The 26325-nt window shown below is 29.0% G+C and overlaps 1 protein-coding gene across 4 annotated transcripts in view; it reads right to left on the minus strand.

The window, feature by feature from the left end:
- The window catches only part of per3 (period circadian clock 3), a 33837-nt gene that overhangs the window by 4674 nt on the left and 2838 nt on the right, over window positions 1-26325 (minus strand). For 2 of the 4 annotated variants that reach the window (XM_051122353.1, XM_051122354.1), the window contains exons 2-22: window positions 24266-24802; window positions 24028-24090; window positions 20459-20616; window positions 15535-15653; window positions 13714-13915; window positions 13562-13613; window positions 13107-13246; window positions 12814-12892; window positions 11066-11172; window positions 10819-10975; window positions 10613-10721; window positions 8753-8881; window positions 8566-8674; window positions 8337-8475; window positions 6523-6659; window positions 6251-6436; window positions 5894-6154; window positions 3727-4433; window positions 2362-2560; window positions 620-806; window positions 84-234 (exon numbers count right to left, since the gene is read on the minus strand). In XM_051122353.1, coding sequence (XP_050978310.1) covers window positions 84-234; window positions 620-806; window positions 2362-2560; window positions 3727-4433; window positions 5894-6154; window positions 6251-6436; window positions 6523-6659; window positions 8337-8475; window positions 8566-8674; window positions 8753-8881; window positions 10613-10721; window positions 10819-10975; window positions 11066-11172; window positions 12814-12892; window positions 13107-13246; window positions 13562-13613; window positions 13714-13915; window positions 15535-15653; window positions 20459-20616; window positions 24028-24090; window positions 24266-24636 — 3762 coding nt within the window. In that variant the 5' untranslated portion in view covers window positions 24637-24802. The remainder of the gene's footprint in view (window positions 1-83; window positions 235-619; window positions 807-2361; window positions 2561-3726; window positions 4434-5893; window positions 6155-6250; window positions 6437-6522; window positions 6660-8336; window positions 8476-8565; window positions 8675-8752; window positions 8882-10612; window positions 10722-10818; window positions 10976-11065; window positions 11173-12813; window positions 12893-13106; window positions 13247-13561; window positions 13614-13713; window positions 13916-15534; window positions 15654-20458; window positions 20617-24027; window positions 24091-24265; window positions 24803-26325) is intronic. The other 2 variants (XM_051122355.1, XM_051122356.1) reach the window with 1 other exon arrangement.

Consider the following 26325-nt stretch of genomic DNA (forward strand, 5'->3'; position numbering starts at 1 on the left):
CAAAAACAATTACTAAGTTACTACGTAGACCATCTCAAATGAAAGAATATAGCCGATATTGATGTAAATGGTAAGTTATAGACCTGTGTGTTGATCTCCTGTGGGACAGTGTGCTGATGGATCCAGGGATGAACCTCGGCCAGCTCCTTCTTCTGGTCCTGTGTGAACCAGGGCTGCATTGGCTGCATCAGAAGCAGCTTCTCCCGGTCTTCCTGAAGAACCTGCGCCTGATCCCTGCATGGATATCCACACACACACAAAATAAAACTCACTTACGCCGTTCCCTAGATGACACTCAACAGCACACTGCTTTCATTTCAACACTACTACTGTTAAAAACATCTAGGCCTGGCCGATTCGCCCTCTCCTCCGTCCATAACTAGGTGCTTGCGCCTCTCATTGTGGACCGTCACCTGGAGTCACCTACCTCAGGGCTGACGGTGCAATGAGACATTTAGCCTGATCAGAACTACCTCAGCGAGAGAGCCTGGCAGCGCTATCTCTTTCTCCTGTGGAAAGAGATGCTCAAAATGTCACGTTTCTCTCAGCTTTCTCAGACGAATGAGCGGGAACCCGGGATTTAGAGAGAGAGGGGAGAGAAATGTTCCGGGTCTGGTACCTGGGGCTGATCTGATACGTCATCATGACGGGTTCCGGCGTCTGCTTGATCATGCTCCATAACGGGTTGTCCACGTGCTTTTTGAAGGTGGTACGCTCCCTTTCCTGCGCCTCCGCCGTCTTGCGCGCTTTCCGCGACGTGTCCGACGAATCGTTGCTGGCGAAGTACTTGCTGCTGTTGCTGCTGCCTGTGAACGTGAAAGGTCAGGGGTCACGTAAAAGGGTCACATTTCACGTAAAAAAAAAAAAAAAGGAAGACGTATAGGAATAAAACGATTTTTGAATTTAATTTCCATTAAAATAATCTTCTGGAAGACTTTTATGTAGTAGAAAATAGATAATCAAAAGTCTATTAAAAAAATACTTAAAATACTAACATAAAAATACTATTTTGTGGTGGAAATGACATTTAAAAAACAATAATTGCCATTTTAAATGATTATTTTTATTTTATATTTAAGGTCTGCGGTTTTGTATGTGTATGGCAGATGTTAAAAAAATAAAACAAAAAAATAAATAAAATAAAATAAAATACAGACCTTGCCTGAATTTTATACATGGGAAAGGATCTATATTTATTTTATTTAGCCATACACATTCAAAATAGCAGAAATATAATATAAAATAAATGAAATATTTATTTAAACAGTTAGTTGACCCAAAAATGAAAATTTAATATAAATTTAATATAAAATAACATATGAGATAATATATAAAATAAATGGTCTCTTATAGCCCCTCCACATTTTTTTTGTTACAAATATTTTAAATATTTATTGTAAACATATTTTAATATTTTACCATTTTAAATATTTAAATAATTTAGTATTTCAAGTATTATAATAATAATTAATGAAATAGAAATTGGTCTCTTCATGCCCTTTTAGGTGATTTTTAAATATTTTAAATACTTGATTAATTATCAATTTATATAAATCTAAAATAATATTTATGTCTTATAGCCCTTCCATTATATTATTATAATTTACATATTATTATATTTTACAAATATTTTAAATATGTATTGTAAATATATTTTAATAGTTAAATAATTTAAGTATTTTAACAATAATTAATGAAATATCAGCTGGTCTCTTAAGGCCCTTTTACATGATTTTTTCCTTTTTTAAGTATTTTATTATTTACACTTTTTTACTTAAATATTTTAAGTATTTTTACTGATTTATTAAATATAAATATTTATTGATTTATTAAATAATAAATCAAATATTTATTTATTTATAATGGCATTATTTAGCTTTAGCATCAGCTATACAGATTTAAAATAGCCGAAATATAATATAAAATAAATGAAATATTTATTTAAAGAGTTAGTTCACCCCAAAAATGAAAATTCTGTCATTACTTATTCACCCTCAAGTCTTTTCAAACTCGTAAGACTTTCATTCATCTTCAGAACACAAACCAAGATTTTTTTTTTATGAATCCGAGATCATTTTCTAACAGAACCTGACAGAATTTTCATTTTTGGGTGAACTATCCGTTTAAAAATATTTAATTAAATAAATTAAATATACTTTAAGACATTTTATACAACATTTTACTCAAAATATAAAAGTAAAAATTAACCTGGTTAACTATTAATTTGGTTAATAGTTAACCAAAACTAGAGAAAGAAACTTTTTTTTTTTTTTTTTTGAAATGGAAATTCAATGCAAAAAGACGTGCATAATTCTCTTCACACAACATTTCGTGTCATGGGTGAGTGATGTTGAACCGCACCTGTATGGCTGGTGGACGTCCTGTTAGAACCGAGTCCCGACCCAGAGCCAGAGCCCAGAGAGCCTCCAGACTCTCCGGAGCCGCTGCCCGAGGCGTTGGAGCCTGTTCCTGAGCGGGCGTCCTCCTGTAGCAACTGGTCAAGCATTTCGCTGGAGGTAGAATGGGCGTCCTGGTTCCCCGACTCGCTGGGAGCGTCCTCCTGTGAGCAGAGAAATAGACAGCTGAAGTCATGCTGATCAATCCAGCAAACAAAAAAACAAAAAGTATGAATAACTGATCAAATAAGGCACATTAACATGATTTTAAGTATTTTAATAATAATTCATATAACAACGTTAATTCTTAAATATAACAATGTTAAATACATTTTAATATTTTGCTTAAATGTTTTCATTTTTATTATAGAAACATAGCTGGACCCTCAAGGTACTTTTTGTTATATGTTAAATATATATTTCTAATACATTTTAATTACATATTTTAAGTATTTTAATAATACTAAATATAATAGCAATGTTATTATATTAATATAATAACATAATAAACAAGAATGTTTACAAATACTTTAAATATACATTTTAAATATATTTTAATATTTTACTTAAATATTTGTATTATTATTATAGCAATATAGCTGGACTTAAACATCACCTTTTGAAATGTTAAATATATATTCAAGGCATTCTTCCTACATATTTTAAGTATTTTACAACAATGGTATTATATTAATATAATAACAAACATATATAATATTTTAAATGTACATTTTAAATATATTTTAATATTTAAAGAATTTGAATGACACATAATTAAATTGGTCTCCTAAGGCCCTGTGAAGTCATTTTCTAAAGTTATTTTAAGTATTTAATTTTTTTTTTACTTATTTACATTATTATTTTTTGGGGAAAAAGAATAACTGGTCTCTTACAGCTCTTCCACATTTTAAATATATTTTAGTATTTTACTTGATTTTTAAATAAGTTTTAATAATTAATTTAAAAACAAATGCTCTCTCAAGGCCCTTTCATATGAATTTTCAGACTATTAAATATATATTAATATTTTACTTTTAGGTTTTAATTATTTTAATACTAAAAATTAAAGTCCTATGAAGTGTTGTTTTTATTTTTAACTTATTATTTTTACTTAAACATTTTTTGTATTTAATAATAATTATTATTGAGAAGAAAAAAACAACATAACTGGTCTCTTACAGCCCTTCCGCAATTGATTTCATATTTTTAATATTATTGTAATTATAATATTATTAATATAAATATAATTATTTTTTATTATTTTACATAATTTTTCTCAGGGTATTTCAACTTTCCTGCAGTAGTCAAGTCTAATGTCAGTTGGTCTCACCGCTTTGGCGTGGTGCTCGTGCAGACTCTCTGGACCGGTGCTGTTCTGGGCTTCGCTGGGTTTGGTCAGCTCCTCCTGGAGTAAGTTCAGCTGGATGGGCGAGCTGGAGCGAGAGCTGGAGAAGAGCGCCGTGGGTTGTGCAGCATCAAGATCCTCCCCGAACCAAGGCGTGGGTATCGAATCGACCTCCGTCGAGGCACCCGGTGGCATCGCAGCTCCTGTGACGTTGGGACCTGGAGGAAGACCCTGCGGCGGAGACCCGTGCGGCGTGTGGGTGCCAGGCGGGACGTAGCCGCCCATATTGAAAGGAGGCTGGGGAACGACTCCGGGTGCCGGCATGGGCATCCCCTGCAGGTACATGCCATTGTTGTACATGGGGTAGCTAGGAAGCAGGACGACCATCATGGGAGTCATTGGATGCATGGGTTGGAGGTTCTGGACGCCTTGGTCAGGCTGGACCATCATGGGCTGCTGATCCGCACCGGCCACAGTGAAGTATGGGGCCGTTTGCACGGGCACCGCCATGGGCGGCACAAAGCCGATGTTGGATGGCGGGGGCTGAGAGGACTCTGAGGAAGGCCAGGAGGAATGAGGCGCTCCTGTGGGTCCGGGAAGCGACCAGTAGTTGCCCGGTTGGGAGCCGTAGCTGTCGGAGGAGTCTTCTGGTTTGGGACGCTTGTGTTTGTTTGGAGGACGCACAACGTCAGCTGAGAGTAGATGGGAAAGGAGTGTTAATGAGTCTCAACACACAATTATACTGCTGTATGTGAAACGTTCATTTTATTTCTGTGAAACAGGCAAGTTCATTTCCTATTTTGTGCAGTATAACATAAATACATTAAATAAATAAATAAATAAGGAAAGGGTTTCATTCAGTTTTCAGACAACTTTATGTACAAAATAACCAAAACTGAAATAAAAAACGCAATTATATTTGGGGTCTGTCTTTATTAAATTTATTTTTATTAGTATTTTTATATATATATATATATATATATATATATATATATATATATAAAATCTCACTTAAAATGTCAATGTAAAATTAACACAATATTATTTACATAATATTAATAATTGAATAAAATGTTTTATTTTTTGATATTTTAATGAATTGTTTAAAGAATTCCTGACTGGCACAAAAATGAAAGATTAACTACCATTAACTACCAAAAAAATTAAAATAAATAAAAAATACAAAAAATAAGGAAAGGGTTTCATTCAGTTTTCAGTCAACTTTATGTACAAAAATAACTGAAAATTATATATAAATTTCTGTCTTTATTTAATTTATTTTAATTAGTATATATATAGTATACAAAAATATTAGTATAAAATTAGTATAATTTAGTATATTAGTATATATTAGTATAATTTTTTTTTTATATATATTTTAGTGAATTGTTTCAAAGAATTACTGACTGACACAAAAATGAAAAATGAAATACCATTTCTGTTAATCGGCATATGGTAAAATTCTAACATAAATAAATATGCACATTATTTTATTTTAATTATTATATTTTTATTTATTTGCTTTAGTGTCAGCCATATATGTATTATAAATATACACATTCCAATATAAAATTAACAAAATATTATTTACATAAAAATATTAATTTCATTGAATAAATAGTACAAAATAAAAATAGTGAAAATTTTATCTAAAATTAAAATGAAACCTGAAAATTCACATATTAAAACACTAATTATACCAACATATTATTACAAATTATATATAATATAATAATAAATTATTTAATAGATTTAAACAAAGTATTTAATTATCATAAAAATAAACTTAAATATATATATATATATATATATATATATATATATATATATATATATATATATATATATATATATATATAAATATAAAATACAACTAGACATGATATAGATATTATGTATGTACATTTTTATTTTACATTTTCAGATAACAAAAAAAAGCTATAAAATATATAGTTATTTTTTTATATTTCTAGAATCAAATAAATAATCCATTGACAGTTAGACACTTTGACAGCGTTAATCTTATGTTGCTCCAGAGTGCATGCACTTATCACAAGTTGCTTGAGACACTTTTAACCAAAGGAGCTAACAAATGAAGAACATTACAATCAAGACACTGATAAATAACAACAGTTAGCACATGCACACACACCTCTGTGATGAGAATGAGCCATGCTGCTGTTGTCCTGCTGGAGGTAGGAGCTGTAGGGACTCTGCAGGATACGATGTCGGAAGCGATCCACAAATTGCTGCTCCTCCTTCTGCGTGTGGGCCGACAGCACCTCTTTAGTAAGACCCACCACAAGTAACTCCTCCTGAGCCGCTGAGGAAGTGCTGGGGGCGGGGCGTGCAGGGGTGGGGGCGGAGTCTGTTGGCTCACTTCCCATTGGAGCATCTTCTAAAGCAGTGACCTCTGAAGGAAGACAAGCAGCAGATGCAGGTATTTAATGGTTAAGTCTGGTTTAATTGGCCAAACACATTTGGATCACTGTATGTGGCGGGCACTCACCGGACTCGGGCTGCGGTACGTGCACTATGGTGCTGCTGTAACTGCACTGACTGGTGACGGACACCACACTCATGGCTTCTGTGGAGATGGTGATGTCTGTGAGCGGCGCTCCTACCACCGCTGCCGTTGTGGCTGAACCCGCAGACACCTGACTGTCCAGAGCACCGGCGCCCTCTAGCGCACCCTCTGCAGGAGAAACACGATCATTAGAATCTACGAAGGTTTTTTAGGAGGATACAGAAAGGGTTGGAATGGACTTTTAGAGATCTTACCATCTGTGTTCACAGCGTCTTCATGCGTGGCCGCTGTAGGTTTGTCTTCCTCAGACATGGAGGATGAAGATGACGTAGCTATGGACAAAGACGCGCTCTTTCGTTTCAGAGCGGACGTCGCACAGCTTTCCAGATATCTAAAGAATAGAAAACACAAAAACATTGGTAAATAGATCACAGGCTACACTGAAAATTAATGGTAATGTCAAAAAAAAAGTTTGTTTCTAACATTTTTTAAGTTTAAAAAATTTAATTCTTACAAAAATACAATTAATTTGCTTTATTATCCAGTAACATTTAAATGGTTATTTAAAATGTAAGCTAATTATATATATATATATATATATATAATATATTTATATTTTTTCTCTCTTATGTCCCTTTCACATGATTTGTTTTTACAAATATTTTGAATACATATTTTGTAGCCCAGTCCATTAAAGGCTTTTTTTTCTATACGAGTGCCTTGGAATATTTCGTTTTTCACATATTTTAAATATATTTTACTATTTTACTTGAATATTTTAAGTATTTTAATAATGAAAAAATTGGCCATTTTACATGATTAAAAAAAAAGATTTTAATATTACATTTTTTTTTCTTAAATATTTTAAGCATTTTATTAATTTACATGAACCTAAAACAGTATTTATATACAATAATATATCGAATAATTTGTAAGTATTTTTAAGTATTTTAATAATAATTAATGAAATAACAATTGGTCTCTTAATGCCCTTGTAAGTGATTTTTAAGTATTTGAATTTAAATATTTTTACTTTAATATTTTATTAATTGATATAAATCTAACATAATATTTATATAAAATAATATATAAAATAACTGGTATCTTACAGCCCAACCACATTTTTTTTAACAAATATTTTAAACATGTATTGCAAATATATTTAAATATTTTACTTAAATAATTTAACATTTTTTGATAATAATTAATGAAATAACATTTGGTCTCTTAATGTACTTTAACGTGATTTTTTTAACTATTTCAATATTTAATTTTTTTACTTAAATATTTTATTAATTATCAATTATAGAAATACAAATAATATTTATATAAATTAATATATATATATATAATAACTGGTCTCTTACAGCCCTGTCACATGAATTTTTACAAAAATGTAAAATATATTTTAATATTTTACTTAAATTTTTAAGTATTTTTTTATAATAATGAAATAACAACTGATCTCTTAAGGCTTATTAAAATGTAAAAAAAAAAAAAAAAAAAAAAAAAACCTAAATACTACATTTAAATTCATAAATAATTACTATAGAAAAACACTACATTTGCTGAGTTATCCAATAACAGATATGACTATGCAGTTATTTAAAAAAGGAAACTACTTAAAAAAATATAAAAAAAAAAATAATAATAATAACTACTACTACTTCATATCAAACATTGATATATTTACATAATATAATTTTATGTTTTTAATTTTACTGCATATTTAAATGAATATATTATGTTAATTATAACAAAACATTATTTAATTTGCTGGATTTTAAATGTAATTTTCTATCTTTAATTTGAAAGTTACAAATAACAATTTAAAATGTATAAAAAAAAAATGTATATATAATATAAAATCAAAATTTATGGACTGTACATTTAAAATAATTATCAAGCTTAATTATTATTAAACTTTTTTTTTTGGATTATCCAAAACCTAATAACTATATATATAATTTATCATATACAATAATTACTATATATTGTCTAACTTTATGGATTGCATATTTAAGTTGATTTTTAAATGGAATTATTATTGTGTGTTTGTAAGCCTCACCTGATGATGCTGTCCACACAGTTGATCTGCTGGTAGGAAGGAATGTGTGGTTGTTTCCGGGCTTCTTGTAGAGACTGCTTTAGATGATCTCTAATTCCCAAACCCTGACTGGTGTTTGGATGAACGCCTGCTGCCGCCACTGATGAGAAACAAACAGTTCAGATGCGATTTCACCATGATCAGCTCATGAGATGACTGTGGGCACATGCAGAAAAGACATATTCCTGACCTGCAGTGGCTGGTCCTAAAGGCGTGAGCTTCCTCCGGGAGTCCAGATACGCCTGCTGGCCCCAGTTCTTCACTTTATTGACATCAGCACAAAACTGCTGCAGTGTCATCTACAAGACAAGTGATCCAATGTAAGATCCAGTCAAACCAGCATTCATATGTGAATGTACATGTACATTGAGACGTACTGGTTCTCTGTGTGAATCCTCCCAGAGGTTTCCGTTGCTGTCGCTGGACGACGCCACACTGATGTAGTGCTCGTGAGAGCCATTACTACCCAGACTGCCATAGCCGCTGGATCCATTATTATGAACAGGCTGAGAGAAAAACAAATACGATTAAATGCAAACCAGTAGTTCAAATATGCATTGAAACTGTAGCGATGACACATAAGAAAGTGTTATTTTTGTGTTTTACTTCAGACACCAGATATAATTTATATTCAGACACCATACACACACACATATATATATATATATATATATATATATATATATATTTTTTTTTTAACTAGTGGGTTAGAGTTCTTGTCATATTTTATTACCATTTTCTGAACTATAGCATATAAACTGTTATAATGTCAGAAATGTTGAAGGTGTCTGAATAAATTATGGTTTTAGTTGTTTTTTTTCCCTTCTAATTTTAATTAGGATTATAATAATTCTAATACAATTCTAATTCTAATTATTGCAATTCTAATTATATTTAATGAATTCTACTTAATGTAATTTCTAATAATTTTGTTGTACTTTTGTCTATTTAGGTTTGGATTGCATTTTTAAATGAATACATTATGTTAATTACAACAGATTTAATTTGTTGGATTATCACATAATGGACATTAATTCACTGTTATTTTAAAATGTAATCTATCTTTAATTTTCAAGTAAAAACAACTATAAAAAAACATAGAAAAAATATTAATTGCATATTTAAAATAATTATCTAAGTATGTATAAAAATTTCTATAATTCTAATATTATAATAAGTCTAATTATTCCAATTAATTCGAATTAGTTTAATTTCTAATAATTTCGTTGTGCTTTTTTTAATTATTTTTTTGTTCTTTTTAAATATTACGATTTAGGTTTAATTTATTTTTCTTTCAGTTTTAGCTGTAATTTAAATACATAGTATTTATTATGCAAGTTCTTTTATTATATTAACTTTCAGTCCGACGCCTATTTTTTGCTCAGTTTAAGTTTTATTTAAAAATAAAAAATAAATAAACATTTATTTAAATAGTTTAAGTTCATACATTTCTTATTATTTAACAACTTGTATAATTTAACTTTCTGTTAATTGGCTATTTTTTTTTTTTTTTGTTTAGGTTTTCACCTAATATTTATGTTATTTCAGCTTTATTTTATAGTTTATATCATATATTTTTTATAGCTTACTGTTATATATTTTTAAATAATTCTTCAGCTGTATTTCAATTTACAAAAACGTTTTTTTTCAAATAGTTTAAGTTTTAACAATAATAACCCTGATATGAAGCTATTGAGAGTTATTCGCTGGTATTAGTTGCTTTATCTACTATTTTTATATTTTATATTTTAGACTGCTTATGACTCATCTTGCTCATCTAGTTTTTTTTTTTTTTTTTTAACAGTTTTATATCTGTCTGTTTTATATTTATCATGAAGTGATAAATACAAAACAATTCAGTGGAATAATTTTTTGTTTTTGAAAGAAGTCTTTTATGCTCACCAAGGCTGCATTTATTTGATTAAAAATACAGCAAAAACAGCAAAATTTTAAAAAACTGTTTTCTATATCTATACGTTTTAAAATGCAATTTATTCCTTTGATGCAAAGCTGAATTTTAAGGAATGCATTTTCAGCAGCCATTACTCCAGTGTTCGTTGCAGACTAATATTTTTGTGGAAATCACGATGTATTTTTTTTTCAATTTCTTTCATGAATAGAAAGTTCAAAAGATTTTTTTGTAACATTATAAATGCCTTTACTGTCACTTTAGATCAACTAGTCTGCAAAAAGGCTGCTTATGTAGCGTGTCCTCTGTGGATTTAGTGACCTCCCACCTGTAGGAAGAGCTTGTAAATCATAGCTTGCAGCTCTTTAACGTCCTCGCACATGACCGGCTGCTCGGCTTTACTCCGTGCAGCAAACACGTCCTCATTCAGAGGTCCACTACAGAGAGGACACACAAAAACAAGTGTTTCTGTATGAGCAAATGTCAATATTTGGACACACAACACAACTGGTGCTCTCATGAGTTGGCGCTTACGTGCGAACTTTGTGCCGGCCGATGATGAAGGCCACCTTACGGCTCCAAGGGTTGATGAAGCTGGACCAGCTGGAGTCCAGGGTGACGTAGTCGCCGTTCTGACACCGAAACCGGATGGGCGAGTGTTCGAACGGAGGCTGGCCCGCGTACTTCAGAACTGAAGGGATTGTGAGAAATTTTATTAAGACCTTATACAAGTCTGATAAAGACTTTACGATGTAGAAAAGTCATAACGGATGTAACATACTTTTGCGGTGCATGGCCAACATGAGCAGGCGGTCGTCTGGATGCAGGCAGGTCAGAACTGAGGTACCGATCAGGTCCTGAGGGAGGTAGCCGAGCAAAGGCACCGCACTGCCGACACACACACAATACATGAGGAATCATTTCACAGTAATTTGTTTACCACAAGAAAAATGATTTATTTATTATTTATTTCAAGTCTTTGCCACTAAAGTCCTCGTCTTATGCTACCGATTAAACATAATGTTTGAAAACAGTCCAATTCATTGTTATTTGCATGAAAAAGATTTTTAATTCTAGTTGTGTGATTATATAAAGGTTACCATAAAACCTGCTCATAACTGCAAAATAAATCCTGATGTAAAGCTGCTGACTGAACATTACGTGTTTATTTGGTAAGTAGTCATGTAAGAGTCTCAAAGTTCTTACAGCTACTCACCAAATAAACAAATACATGGATTAAAATATTAATTAGGAGTTTAAATTATTCATATTAAATTATTTAAAAAAAAAAAAAAAGAGGCGACAAGCCTCTGTGCAACATTATTTTCAAATAATAATAATAATAATAATAATGCCACTCAACTTTACTCTGTGCAACATATTATTTTCAAATAATAAAAAAATAAAATAAAAAAATAATAATAATATGCTTATATATTACTTTTTTGAAATAATAATAATAATAATAATAATAATAATAATGTTACTCGGCTGTACTCCATGCAGCATATTTCAATAACAACAAAAATAATAATAATAATAATAATATGCTGATCAACTTAATTATTTACTTTTATTTTTATTTATTTACTATTATTTACCTTAATCAATTATATATATTTTTTCAAATAATAATAATAATAATGATAATAAAAATGATGTTCTGTTGTATGTCATTTAAATACTAAAAAAGACAAATAAACATATAGTTGGAAAAAAAAAAAGATAATAATAATAATAATAATAATAATAATATGCTAATCAGCTTTACTCTGTGCAACATTATTTTCAAATAATAATAATAATAAACTAATCAACTTCAGTCTGTGCAACATATTTTTTTATACTACTACTACTACTACTAATAATATGCTGATCAACTTTACCCAATTACTCAATTATTTACTTTTATTTTATTTATTAACTATTATTTACCCTAATCAATTATATTAATTTTTTTTTCAAATAATAATAATAATAATAATAATATGCTAATCAGCTTTACTCTGTGCAACATTATTTTCAAATAATAATAATAATAATAATAATAATAATGCTACTCAACTTCACTCCATGCAGAATATTATTTCAATAATAATAATAATAATAATAATAATAACAATATTCTAATCAACTTTACTCTGTGCAACATATTGTTTTTAAATAGTAATACTAATAATGCTACTCAGCTTTACTACATGCGGCATATTATTTCAAATAATAATAATAATAATAATAATAATAATAATAATAATAATAATATGCTGATCAGCTTTACTCTGTGCAGCATATTGCATATTGTTTTCAATAATAATATTAATAATAATAATATGCTGATCAGCTTTACTCTATACAATGTATTATAAAAAATATATAAAAAATTAATTAAATGAACAATAATAATGTATTTATTTAATCATTTATTCATGAGATTACTGATAATTTAGTTCATTCTCATTTTATTTAAACACACAATCATTTCCCCAAGTGTTTACTTGGCTATTTTAACTAAAGGTCAGAATCACTCACCGGTCATCCACTTCTAAAAAGACACAGCCTGGTGAATGAGTTGTGCTGAATATGCGTTTGTCCATGGGAATCCGAGGAGCTGGAGACAAAGCAACAAGCAAACAAACACAAACATCGATCATTTAATTTACCAAAAATAAGGCAAAAAGGCATTTCGCATAACACTAAATTAACAATGCAGAATAACTGTATTTATTTCCGGTAGAATTAAACAGGTAACATACTGAGGTCATGTGACAAAGTACAATACTACTGCTTCAGAAGATGGTGAGATGAAAGGTCAAACGTTGTACCCTCATATCCTGAGATGATGCGTTCGGCGAGGGCCAAACAGCACGGCTCCTCCTCTGCGCTCAATCCTTGAACCTTCAGCAGGTACGGAGTGATCCGGAAAGGGCTATAACGCATTTCTCCATCTCTATCCTTCCCTCCTCTGAACACAGACACACACACATAAAACGTTTAAAAAGGCACATTCATCGTATTATCAGACTCCACTGACAACAGAAAAATAAGAGCTGAATAAAGGCACTATTGTTTTTTGTAGAGCTGCTTTACAGCTGAAACGTTATTTAACTGAAGAACTATTTACTGTGAAGCTGTCATATAAATACATGCAATGTGACTTGACATCTATTAATGAGACGAGAGTGAGTAATAATGCTTCATAAAAGGCAATTGAAAAGTCATCAGGAAGCAGAAAAGAAGTCAGTAATAACTGTTACCTGATAAGGTGAAACACACTGACCTGATTCGACAGAAGAAGGACTTGACCTGGGCACATTCGAACAGAACTGCCGCTACAAAGAGAGAAATACAAATAACATCTTTTATTCCTAAAACGAACATTTTTGATTTTTGCATGACTCATAAATGGAGATTCGTTTTAGAGCGACTTACCGCTGTCTGTGCCCACGTTCCAAGGTGGCAGTCGCGGCTGCGCCGTGTGCGAGTAAAACACATTGACGTCCTGATGGTACAGCAGCTCCACGAACTTGGCAGATTCTAGAAACTTCCTCTTGCAGTGAAGCACGCTGGAGGCCTGTTCCGACGCGTAAACCACTTTCCCGGAGGCCAGAGAGAAGACCACCACAAACGTGTCCTGAAAACACCAGAGAACTGCTTGTGAACTACTTGTACACACAGTGACGACGCTCATTAAAGGGACAGTTCACACAAAAATTGTGGAATACTGTAAAAGCCAATGGCTACCGGCAACTATCTGAAGAAAAAAAAAACTCTGATTTGGAACAACTTGAGGATTGGTAAATGATAACAGAATTTTCATTTTTGTGAGAACTATCCCTTTAAGGCAAGACATTACAGGTGAACAGGATAAAAAAATAAATAATAAAAAAAAATGAACAGACATCACCCAGTTGATTGATTACATTAAGAATTGCAACATATTTTTTTTTTTACATTTTTGGAAATGTTGTGTTTAAATATAAAAAATAAGGCATTATTTAATTAAATACACACAAATTTGCATACATTTGCAGAATGGAAATCTGAACATTGGATTAAGCCAGGATCAAAATTTTTGTTTCATTTTGCTGATATAGTAGATTCTTGTTATCACTCCATAAATCATAATTTTTTTTTTTTTTTTTTTTACCATGTTTTAAGGAATAAAATGTTGTATAAAATCAGGCAAATGATATTTGAACAAATTTTATTCATTTATTATTATTGTTATTTTAAAGATTTAGTAATTTAGTTGAGTTTTTGTCATTTTTATTAGTTTTTTTTATTTCAGTTTTATATTTATTTAATTTTAGTTTTTTACATTTTAATGTTTTAAGGCATACAATGTTTTATAACTGAGTGTTTTTGTCATTTTTTATTAGCTTTCGTTTTTATTAGTTTATTAGTTGTTTTTATTCATTTATTAATTTTAGTATTTCATATTATAATGGTTTAAGTAATAAAATGTTGTATAAAATCAGGCAAATGATATTTCAACACATTTTATTTATTAATTAATTTTAGTATTATTAAGATACTATTATTATTATTATTATTTTAGTTAAACATTTAGTAATTTAGTTGAGTTTTTTTTTTTCATTTTTATTATTTTTTTAAAAATATGTCTATATAATTTTTAATCATTTTATTTCAGTTATTTTTTAGTTTTTCATATTTTAATGTTTTAAGTAATAAAATATTGTATAAAACCAGGCAAATGATATTTCAACAAATTTTATTTAATTATTAATTTTAGTATTATTAAGATACTATTATTATATTTCCACCCATTTTTATTTAATTATTAATTTTAGTATTATTAAGATACTATTATTATTATTATTATTATAGTTAAAGATTTAGTAATTTAGTTGAGTTTTCGTTTTTGTTTATGTGTCATTTTTTATTCATTTTTTCAGTTATTTTTATTTTAGTTTTTCATATTTTAATTTTAGCTTTACTTATTTTAGCACATAAAGTTAAACCAAATAACTAACTGAAATAAAATACAAATAAAAAATAAAATAATTAAAAAAATACAAGTTTTGAAGATTTTTGACTTCTGAAAGCTTGCATTTAAAGATATGTATTGTAACTGAAATCTCTAGAAGCAAATAGATACAATACAAAAGTGTATTTTGCATGCTTTCTTTCCATTAGTCTGAATGAAAAGCCAAACAGCTCAAAATCTCAAAACTGAGCAGTGCATGATAAAACAACATTTTTCATAGGAGATGCATCAAAAACACATACTGTGTTTTTCAACGTGTGTTCCGATGTGATTCCCTCCAGCTCCTCCAGCGTGCACACGGTAGCGTCCCGTCTCTCCTCCAGTCCGCTGCTCATCAGTAAGTTGTAGTACTCGCTGTTTGCTGCAGGGGGCGGCAGAGGAAATGTAAAAATGAGCCGATCAAAGTTTAATCACTGTTTGGCTTAAACATCGGAGCAGGTGGCTCCCAGAGACCATGCCAGATATTACAACACCAGACAGCAGTACTACAGGGAAATTTCACATAGCATTACATCATGGACCGACTGCTGACATTTATTTCAACTGATGACAAACAAAATAAGCAGAAATCCAGGCACTGAAAAAGTTACATCACTACAATTAACACAATGACATCATTTCCACCTAAATATTAAGCTATAGTTACTGTTTCTACAAAAACTCAACAATTACCTTCGCCCACACTATTTATTTTGTTTGCACTATTTAAGTTTGCAGAACCTATAACGACCTATAGCAACACAACAGTTATGTAACAAAACCTATACCACAATCAGCTGATGTGCATGTGAAAATATGACCTTGCTGTAATTTGTGGCAAAATCAGCCTATTTTGGTAAGGGTAACCACAGCAGATTTTTATGCATAAGCAACATATGTGGCATTTTTATTTTTGAAGTCATAGCTGTAATCTATAGGACTTTCTTTAAGCATATCAGAAAATTAGTTGTTTGCACAACCATGCATTATTTCAGCTGACACTAAGAAACTACTGACAACAAATGAGCACTAAAAATATATCAAGCATGAATGATTCAATAAAGTTTCCTGTGTTTTGGTGACTGGATCAGTATTGTAGCAACAGTGTCATCTGCGCATCTGTTGTGGTTCAGTGAGGACGACAACATAAACTTTGAAAGATATAAATATTATATATATATATATATATATATATATTATACTTTTATTACAAGCTCATAATCACATTTATCTGAAAATGTAAAATAAAATAAACAAAATAAAAGTAAATGAATAAATTAAACTGTTAATTAAAATAATAAATTGTTTGGTCGTTGACTTGTTTTGTTTACTTTAAAGTTTACAAATAGTCTAAAATAGCCTAAATGTTCAAAACTAGGGATGGGCAATATGGGCTTAAAAATTTAACCACAATAATTTCTGGTATTTATTGCGACAACGATCCAAAAAAAAAAAAAAATGTATTTTTTTCCTTCCTGTATTTTTTTTTTTTTTTTTTTTTTTTTTAGAGAAAAGTATTATAAAATAACAACCTAAACCACAGCAGTTGTTTTGATATTGTAGATACTTTTGATACTATGAAACTCTAAACATTTCTATAATTATGACTTTTTATCTTATTTCCACTTTTTGTCTACTTATCTCATTATTGCCTCTTTTTTGGTCATCTCACAATTTCAGTGTATGATTTTTTAAAATATTTTTTTGTCTTTGTCTTGTTTAGATTACTTCATCGTTTAAAAAATAATAAAATAATAATAAATAAAAAAAAATTGTTTACCAAAAAGTTTAAAAATAGCTCATACTTGATTTTTTTAATATCATAATTTCAGTATTTGTCATAATTATGACTTTGTTTTTTAAATAAAACCAAATAAAATAAAATAAAAAATAAAATAATCAAAATAAAAAAAATCTAAACATTTCTATAATTATGACCTTTTTATCTTATTTCCACTTTTTGTCTACTTATCTCATTATTGATTTTTTTTCATCTCATGATTTTAGCGTATGATTTTTTATATAAAAATTAAAATAAAATAAATAATCTTTTTTTGTCTTTGTCTTGTTTTGATTACTTTATTGTTAATAAAATAATAATAAATAAAATAAAATAAAATTGTTTACCAAAAAGTTTTAAAAAATAATAAAAAAATAATAAATAAAATAAAATTGTTTACCAAAAAGTTTAAAAATAGCCTTTTTGTCTATCTCATACTTGATTTTTTTAATCTCATAATTTCAGTATTTGTCACAATTATGACTTTTTTTAAATAAAACCAAATAAAATAAAATAAAATATAAAATAAAGTAATAATCTTTCCTATTTTTACCCAAAACAGGGTGTTGCGAGCATTACTGAGTACACACGTAACGTAATGACTGTTTAATTCACTGGAATGTGAATTCAATTGTTTGTACTTTCTGTACTGGAAGCTCCTAACATTAAGACAAATTCCTTGTGTGTGAAACACACTTGGCAATAAAGCTCTTTCTGATTCGAAAGCCAGAGGGCGCCCTTGCGCAGAAACGTCACATATGCGTTATTGACCATTTCGCTAGATGTAAACATGCTGGTCCCGATACACTTCCTGTTTCTTTTTTTTTTTCTTTTTTTTTCTTTTACTATACACAAACATCACAAAAAAATACAACCAACATAACATCTGACTGGATGAAAATGTTACATTAGCACCTTTAAGATGTATCTGTATATGTGAAAAAAAAAAAAAAAAAAAAAAAAAACAGGAAGCGCTTCTGGACCAGTGTTGTTTACATCTAGCGAAATGGTCTATAGCAGAAGTAATAGTATTGACGACACTTCATGAATCTCTAATCCAGTTATTGCTGTAGCTGAATAAAACGCAGATAGAGGAATTTTAACTGAGGAAACTGAGACAATAAACATACGATTAATACAATATATGGTTTGTCTGTGTTCTTCAAGCTATCTTGGGTATTTTTATAAGGATAAAGCATATTTATAATGCAATGCTAATCGACATAGCCTTTATAATACTGCACAATAGTATGATTTCTGCTTCATTTTGTGATATGAAGCCACATCTGATCGCAAAAGGTTATTTCAAACACCTGACTATGTTATGAAGTTAAAAGAAGGAAGTTAAAAAGGAGAACAAGCATGTCATAAATGATAACTTTGTTCGACAACAGGTTTGTAAACAGGCTTAAACACACACAAAACTGCATGCACACTTGCTACTATTACAGTTAACGTTATTCAAGGCTCAAAACGATTTTTACCGGTATATCGCAAACGCTAACATATCGCCATCATATTCAAAACACAATGTTTGTAATGGTTGAACCACAGCAGATGTTTTGATACTGTTTTTACTATGAAAATCTAAACATTTCTATGATAAAAGTTTCCACTTTTCGTCAACTTATCTTATATATGACTGCCATAATTCTGACTTTTTAAAAATAAAATACAACGCAAAAATAAACAATTTTGGTCTTTGACTTGGTTTGTTTAAAGTAGCCTAAAATAGCCCAAATGTTCGAAACATAATATTTGTAATGTTTAAACCACAGCAGCTGTTTTGATATTGTAGATACTTTTGATACTATCAAAATCTAAACATTTCTATAATTATGACTTTTTATCTTATTTCCACTTTTTGTCTACTTATCTCATTATTGACTTTTTTTTTTAATCTCACAATTTCAGCGTATGATTTTTTAATAAAAAATAAAATAAAAAATCTTTTTTTGTCTTTGTCTTGTTTTGATTACTTATTATTACTAATAAAATAATAATAAATAAAATAAAATAAAATTGTTTACCAAAAAGTTTAAAAATAGCCTTTTTTCCCTTTTATCTCATACTTGATTTTTTAGTCTCATAATTTCAGCATCTGTCATAATTTTTTTTTTTTTAAATAAAACCAAATGAAATAAAATAATTAAAATAAAATAAAATCGTTTTTTGGTCTTTGACTTGTTTTAATTACTTTAAAAATTTACTTTTAAGAATACTTTTTAAATAAAATAAAATAAAAATTCTGACTTTTTTAAACTAAAATAAAATAATAATTTTTTGGTGTTTGACTAGTTTTGTTTACTTTAAAATTTTAAACTTCTGACTTAAACTAAAATGAAATAAAAAAATAAAATAAAAGTTTTTGGTATTTGACTAGTTTTGTTCACTAAAAGTTTAAAAATAGCCTAAAATAGCCCAAATGTTCAAAACATAATGTTTGTAATGTCTGTTTTGATACTGTTGCTACTATGAAAATCCAAACATTTTTATAATAATTATGACTTTTTATCTTGTAACTTACACTTTGTCAATTTATCTCATAATTGACTTATCTAATCATTATTGCAACTTATGTCATAATTATGATTTTTTTTTAAATAAATAAAATAAAATAAATTAAAATTAATACAATAAAAATAAATAAAATAAAATAAATTAAAATTAATACAATAAAAATAAATAAAATTAAATAAAATACGTTTTTGGTTTGACTTTTTTTAAAATAGCATAAAACAGCCCATTAATGGATGTTTTGATACTGTTGCTACTATGAAAATCCAAGCATTTCCATAATAATTATAACTTTTTATCTTGTAATTTACAAAAATAAAAGAAATAAAACAAAACAAAACAAAATAAAATAAAATAAAATTTTTGGTCTTTGACTTTGTCTTTGGTGTTTACTGAAAAGTTTAAAAATAGCATAAAATACCCCAAATGTTCAAAAAACAATGTCTGTAACGTCTGAACCACAGAAGATGTTCTGATGCTGTTGCTACGATGAAAATCTATAACTTAAAAACAGGAAATACATCTCAGTCACATTCCAGTGGGTTGAGTTTCACAGTTACTTAAATACATGACGCACATGGTGACCTCATGCAGAAACTATCAGCCTCTGCCCACATCATCTCAATGCCGTCATTATCGCTATATCAAATGTTTTACAGTAACAAAACTGGGAAAGCTCTGATGAATGAATGCAGTACGTGCAGCAGGGCTTTACCGCCAGCGAACATTTAGGACCTGGACGCACCCTTCCTGCAGACACAGCTGAGGGGCTGTTACATAATCACAGACGTTCTGCTGCGGATCTGCATGTGTGCTGCCGTTGCAACAACAACTGCTCTAGTGGCTTTGTGCTTCGAGATACTCGCCAGCACAAGTGTGTGTGTGTTTACCTTGTACTTGTTTGACACAGTTCAGTGCGTAGTTCAGTGCTTCCACAGTACTGGCTTTACTGCGGCTTTTCTTCTCAGACGGCAGCCGCTTCTTCATCTCCTGCACCGTCTGCATCATCTCTCGGTGCGTCTGCTCACGGCCGTGCTCTGTCTGTTCACTGCACATGCACATGCATATGCATACATTTGTTTTCGTTCACATTTGATTAAAAATCTCACCTAATATTAATTAATTAAATATGGAAGCCCATTTTTGTCACATTTGTTTAATTTGTTTTCAAAATCAAAATGATGAAAGAAATGTGAAATTGTGAGATGTAAGTCATAATTATGCATAAAACATGACTTGTCATTTTCTCAAATAATCTCATAAAAAGTCATTGTGATAAAACGTGTCAATTATGAACTTAAGTCAACCTAAGCTATAATTATGATTTATCAAAGCATGATTTTGTTGTGTGAAGGAAATAGGCTTCCATAATTTTAATAGGTATATGAATGATAAAATTATTTAAAGAAATTATGACTTTTTATGTCTTATATCTCATAATTTCAACTTTTTGTTGATTTTTCCTAATTGATTTATGCCAATTTAGACTTTTATCTAATAAAAAGTCAACAAAATATTAGCCTTTTCAGATCATGAATTATGATCATGATTTCTGATAATTACTTTGTAATTATGAGTTTTATCTCATAATTTTTTATTTAGTATCTCACAATTTTGACTTTATGTCATAAGCATAATTTGAGCATAATAAAAGCATGATTTTGTTATGTTGTGATCATTTCTATAATAATTATGACTTACGTAATTATCTCAACTTCTTGTCAAATTATCTCATAATCAACTTTTGACTTTTAATCTCATAGAAAGTCATAATTCTGATGAAAATTTTAACTTTTAATGTCATGATTGACTATTTCAGTAAAAATTATGACAAAATCAACTTTCAGTGTTATAATTACGACTTTTTCCCCTCATAATTTAGACTTTTTAGATCAGAATTGATTTAGCAAAGCATAGTTTTAATATGTGGCAAACATGTCTATCATAATTATGACTTATCTTGTAATTTCCACTTTATGTTGCAATTTATATCATAATTATGACTTTTTATTGTTTATTTTAACAAAGCATGATTTTGTTATGTGGCAAATATTTCTGATAATTATCACTTTTATCTTGGAATTACAATTATGAATTTTATCTCATAATTTTGATTTAGTATCTCACAATTTCAACATTTTATGTCAGAATTATGATTTAACAGCATGATTTTGTTATGTTGTGAAATTTTTATGACAATAAAGACCTTTTATCTTGTAATATCAACTTTTTGTCAATTTATCTTATTACTGGCTTGTTCATTTCAATTTATGCCAGAATTATAACTTTTTATTGTTTTTTAATTATTATTGTTTTAAAGCATCATTTTGTGTAGTGGAAATTTCTGATAATTATCACTTTTTATCTTGTAATTATGACTTTTAACTCAACATTTTGATTTAGTATCTCACAATTTTGATGTTTTATGTCAGAAATATGATTTAACAAAGCATGGTTTTGTTATGTGACGAAAATTTCTATGATAATTATATTTTTTGTCTTTTTATCTAATAATTTCAACTTTGTCATGTCATAATTAATTTACTTTATTTAATAAAAAAATAATAATTGAGACAAAATCTACTTTTAATGTCAAAATTATAATTTTTTATCTTATAATTTTAAAATGCTATTGCATAATTTTGACTTTTTATATCAGAATTGATTTAACAAAGCATGATTTTAATTTGTGGCAAACATTTCTCTGATAATAATGACTTTTTATCTTGTAATTTTAAATTTTTGTCAATGTATCTCATAATTGACTTATCCCATAATTTCAACTTATGCCATAATTATGACTTTTTACTGTTTAGTTTGCTCTTATTGGTTTAACAAAACGTGATTTTATTATGTGCCTTTATTTTAACTTAGTATCTCACAATTTCAACATTTTATGTCAGAATTATGATTTATCAAAGCATGATTTTATGTGGTGAACATTTCTACAATAATTTTTACTTTTTATCTTGTAATTTCAACTTTTTGTCAATTTATCTCATAATTGACTTGTCAATTTTGACTTGTAATCAAATAAAACTTTTAATGTCACAATTGACATCATTTCATAAAAAGTAATTATGATATAAAATCAACTTTGACTTTTTCCTCTCATAATTTTGACTTACTATCTCATAATTTCTGATAATTTCATAATTATGATTTAACAAAGCATGATTTTGGTATGTAGTGAAAAATTGATTATTATGACCTTTTATCTTGTAATTTAAACTTTTTGTCAACTTATCATTTTAACTTTTACTCTTGATAAAGTCATAATCATGATAAAAATTGTAACTTTTAAATGTCATAACTGATTTCATTTAATAAAAAGTAATAATTAGGACAAAATCAAGTTTTAATGTTACAGTTATTAATTTTTATCTCATAATTTTGACTTTTTATATCAGAATTGATTTAACAAAGCATGGTTTTAATATGTGGCAAACATTTCTATTAAAAAAAATAAGACTTTTTATCTTGTAATTTCCCATTTTTGTCAATGTATCTCATAATTGACTTATCTCAATTTCAATTTATGCCACAATTATGACTTTATATTGTTTTTTAAAAAACACCTTATTGTTTTAACAAAGCATGATTTTATTATGTGGCAAATATTTCTGCTAATTATTTTCATCTTGAAATTATGACGTTTTTCTTATAATTCTGACCTAGTATCTCACAGTTTTGACATTTTATGTCAGAATTATGATTTAACAAAGCATGATTTTGCTTTTTTTGTTTGTTAGACTTTCTCTCACAATTTCAACTTTTTATCAATTTATCTCAAAATTGACTTGTCAATTTCTACTTTCAATCTCATAAAAAGTCATAATTATGATGAAAATGTTCACTTTTAATGTCACAATTGACTTTATTTAATAAAAAGTAACTACGACAAAATCAACGTTCAATTCTGACTTGTCAAACATTTCCATTTTTATTTTGTAATTTCCACTTTTTGTCAATTTATCTCATAACAGACTTTTTACCTCATTCATTCAACTTATGTCATAATTTTAATTGTTTTTTATTCTTATTGTTTTAACAAAGCATGATTTTGCTTTCTTGAGAGTTGGAATTGAGTTTTCATAATTTTAATAACTATATAGCTGATGAAACAGTATAAAAGGAAAGGGACTTTTATAAACATTATACCATAAATAAGTTGTCATATGAACACATTTCTTTTTGTGATGTTTTGCGTGGAAATTGTGCATGCATCTTTGTTTACAACAAATAAGACTATTTTATACCTAATGAATTATCGATCTATTTTGTATCTAATAGTGACATTCAAACACTTTTAGTTGTCCAACTTGATCCTTGTATATATAGCATGATCTTTGATAATAATGCATATCTGGCAATGCAAATCCAACTGGAGTTGCGTAACAGTATAACACAGCTTATGTGCAAATATGTGGTTGTGATGGTTTGAGGTGGGATAGTTTACCTGCACTCCGTGTGATGAGCGCTGCGAAAGCTGGACGATGAGGAACCAGTGGCAGATTTTGAGCTAAAGACACAAAGAGATGAAGAACTTGATTTAACCAGAAGTCTAAAATTACACACAATCATGTGATCTCAAATGGTTGCTCAATTAGACAGTTTTAAATAGAACAGGAAAACAAGAAAACACTCAAATGGACTTTAACGCTCAGCATGAAAATGAATAATAGTGTTTGCTGTACCTCTTGGTGCTTCCAGATCCCGTGGTGCTTCCAGGGCTGCAATTGGCCGAGGAATGATGATGTCGTGAGCGACCGACGCTGTCGTTTCCGCTGCTGGAGTCATGACCGCTGTTCATGTCCACATCCTCGTGCATCTGCTCTCCTCCGCTCTCCTCACACCCCGCTGAGCTCTCCCCTCTGCTGGTCCTTCCTCGCTGCTCCTCGGATTCCTCCTCCTCGCCTGAACCCGATCCGGACCCAGATCCAGACCCTGTTCCGCTGGTCCCGGGGTCCTGGCCGCTGTTAGTTTGGTCTGTCTGCCCACCACATTTGCTGGCGTCTGGAGAAGAGTTCTCCTCTTCTCCATCGGGAAAGCCGTCTCCTCCCGGCATTACCCGCTGCAAGTTCTCCTCCGACCGCTGCCCACCTCTACTGAAGCTCTGATCCACAATCTAGATGCTCTGCTGCTTTTGTCCACATTAATATTGAAGGTCTATAGAGAAACCCATGAGGATTATGATTTACTAGATGATTACGTTGAGTCTTCCATTGAAGGAACTGCAAAAGAACAAAAGAGCTCTATATATATACATGTATATGTATGTATTAGTGTGTGAATATTTAGAAATATTTAGTATATTTGAATGATATATATATATATATATATATATATATATATATATATATATATATATGAATGATATATATATATATATTCAAAAAAAAATAAAAAAAAAAATAATAATAATAATATTATATATATATATATATATATATATATATATAAAAAATAAAATATTACTATCAATGTTAGGATTATTACTTTTCATCTCATAATTTTGATTTACTATCTCATAATTTCAACTTTTATATAAGAATTTATTTAACAAACTGCGATTTTAATATACGGCGAACATTTCTGTGATAATTATGTTTTTTAAATATATTTTTAAATAAATAATATATATTATTATTATTATTATTATATTAAAAATATATACTCAATATATTTTCATATTTTTAAAATAAATAAAATATTACAAAAAGTTTTTTTCATGTATTTTAATATATTTTGTCAAAATAATCAAAAAATACAATATTTATGTATGTGTGTGTATGTATCTTTGTATGTATGTATATATATTTTTTGTTTCAAAATAAATAAAATCGAAATTAATAAATATATACATTTTATTTAAAAAAGATAAAATATTGAAATTAAAACTAGTCATGACTTTTTATCTCATAATTTCAATTTTTTCTGTTAGAATTGATTAAACAAACCATGACTTTAATATATATATATATATATATATAGATTGTACATTATGTATTTAAAATATTTTCTAAATTAAAAATATAAAATTTATATAATTTTCTGCATTTTTAAATAAAATATATTATTTCAAAATACACACACACAGATTTATTTACATCACCATATTTTATATATTTTAATAAGATATTTTATTTAGAAACACATAAAAATACATTACAAACATAATCATAGAATCATTTTGTGAAATATATTATTTAAAAAAAAAAATACACACAAATTTTAATACATTTACATAAATATATTTTGTGGTTATTTTTGGGTTATATCTACATTTAGCACATTTTTAATATATAATTATTTATATTTCATTTTCCATTTGGAAAATATGTTTTCTTGAGTCGTGCTTTTTACAACATATATGAATTGAATATAATTTGACCACGATGCATCAATATGACGCATTATGCTTTTCAGAGCTCTGGATATGTTGTGGGAGGTCCGCCTACCTACACTGTCTAGGACAAAAAACAACCCAATCACCACATTACATCTTATTAACTACTAGAATTACTGTATCATGAATATGAGGTCTTGTTTTGAACATGTAGCGTAAGACGGAAGTGTGTGAATATAATCATATTGGCTTTCATGCTCAAACAATGCACAAACACCCAATGGTGTCATCCATCCTCAACCAGGAAGATTTACAACACACATTATACAACTGTCTAGCTTTATTTTATATTCAGAAAGCTAATTTTACACACTCCTATCACACTCCTAACAGAAACAGCAGGGTTAG

The sequence above is a fragment of the Labeo rohita genome, chromosome 11 (genome assembly GCF_022985175.1).
Source record: "Labeo rohita strain BAU-BD-2019 chromosome 11, IGBB_LRoh.1.0, whole genome shotgun sequence".
In the NCBI taxonomy this organism is placed as follows: Eukaryota; Metazoa; Chordata; class Actinopteri; order Cypriniformes; family Cyprinidae; genus Labeo; species Labeo rohita.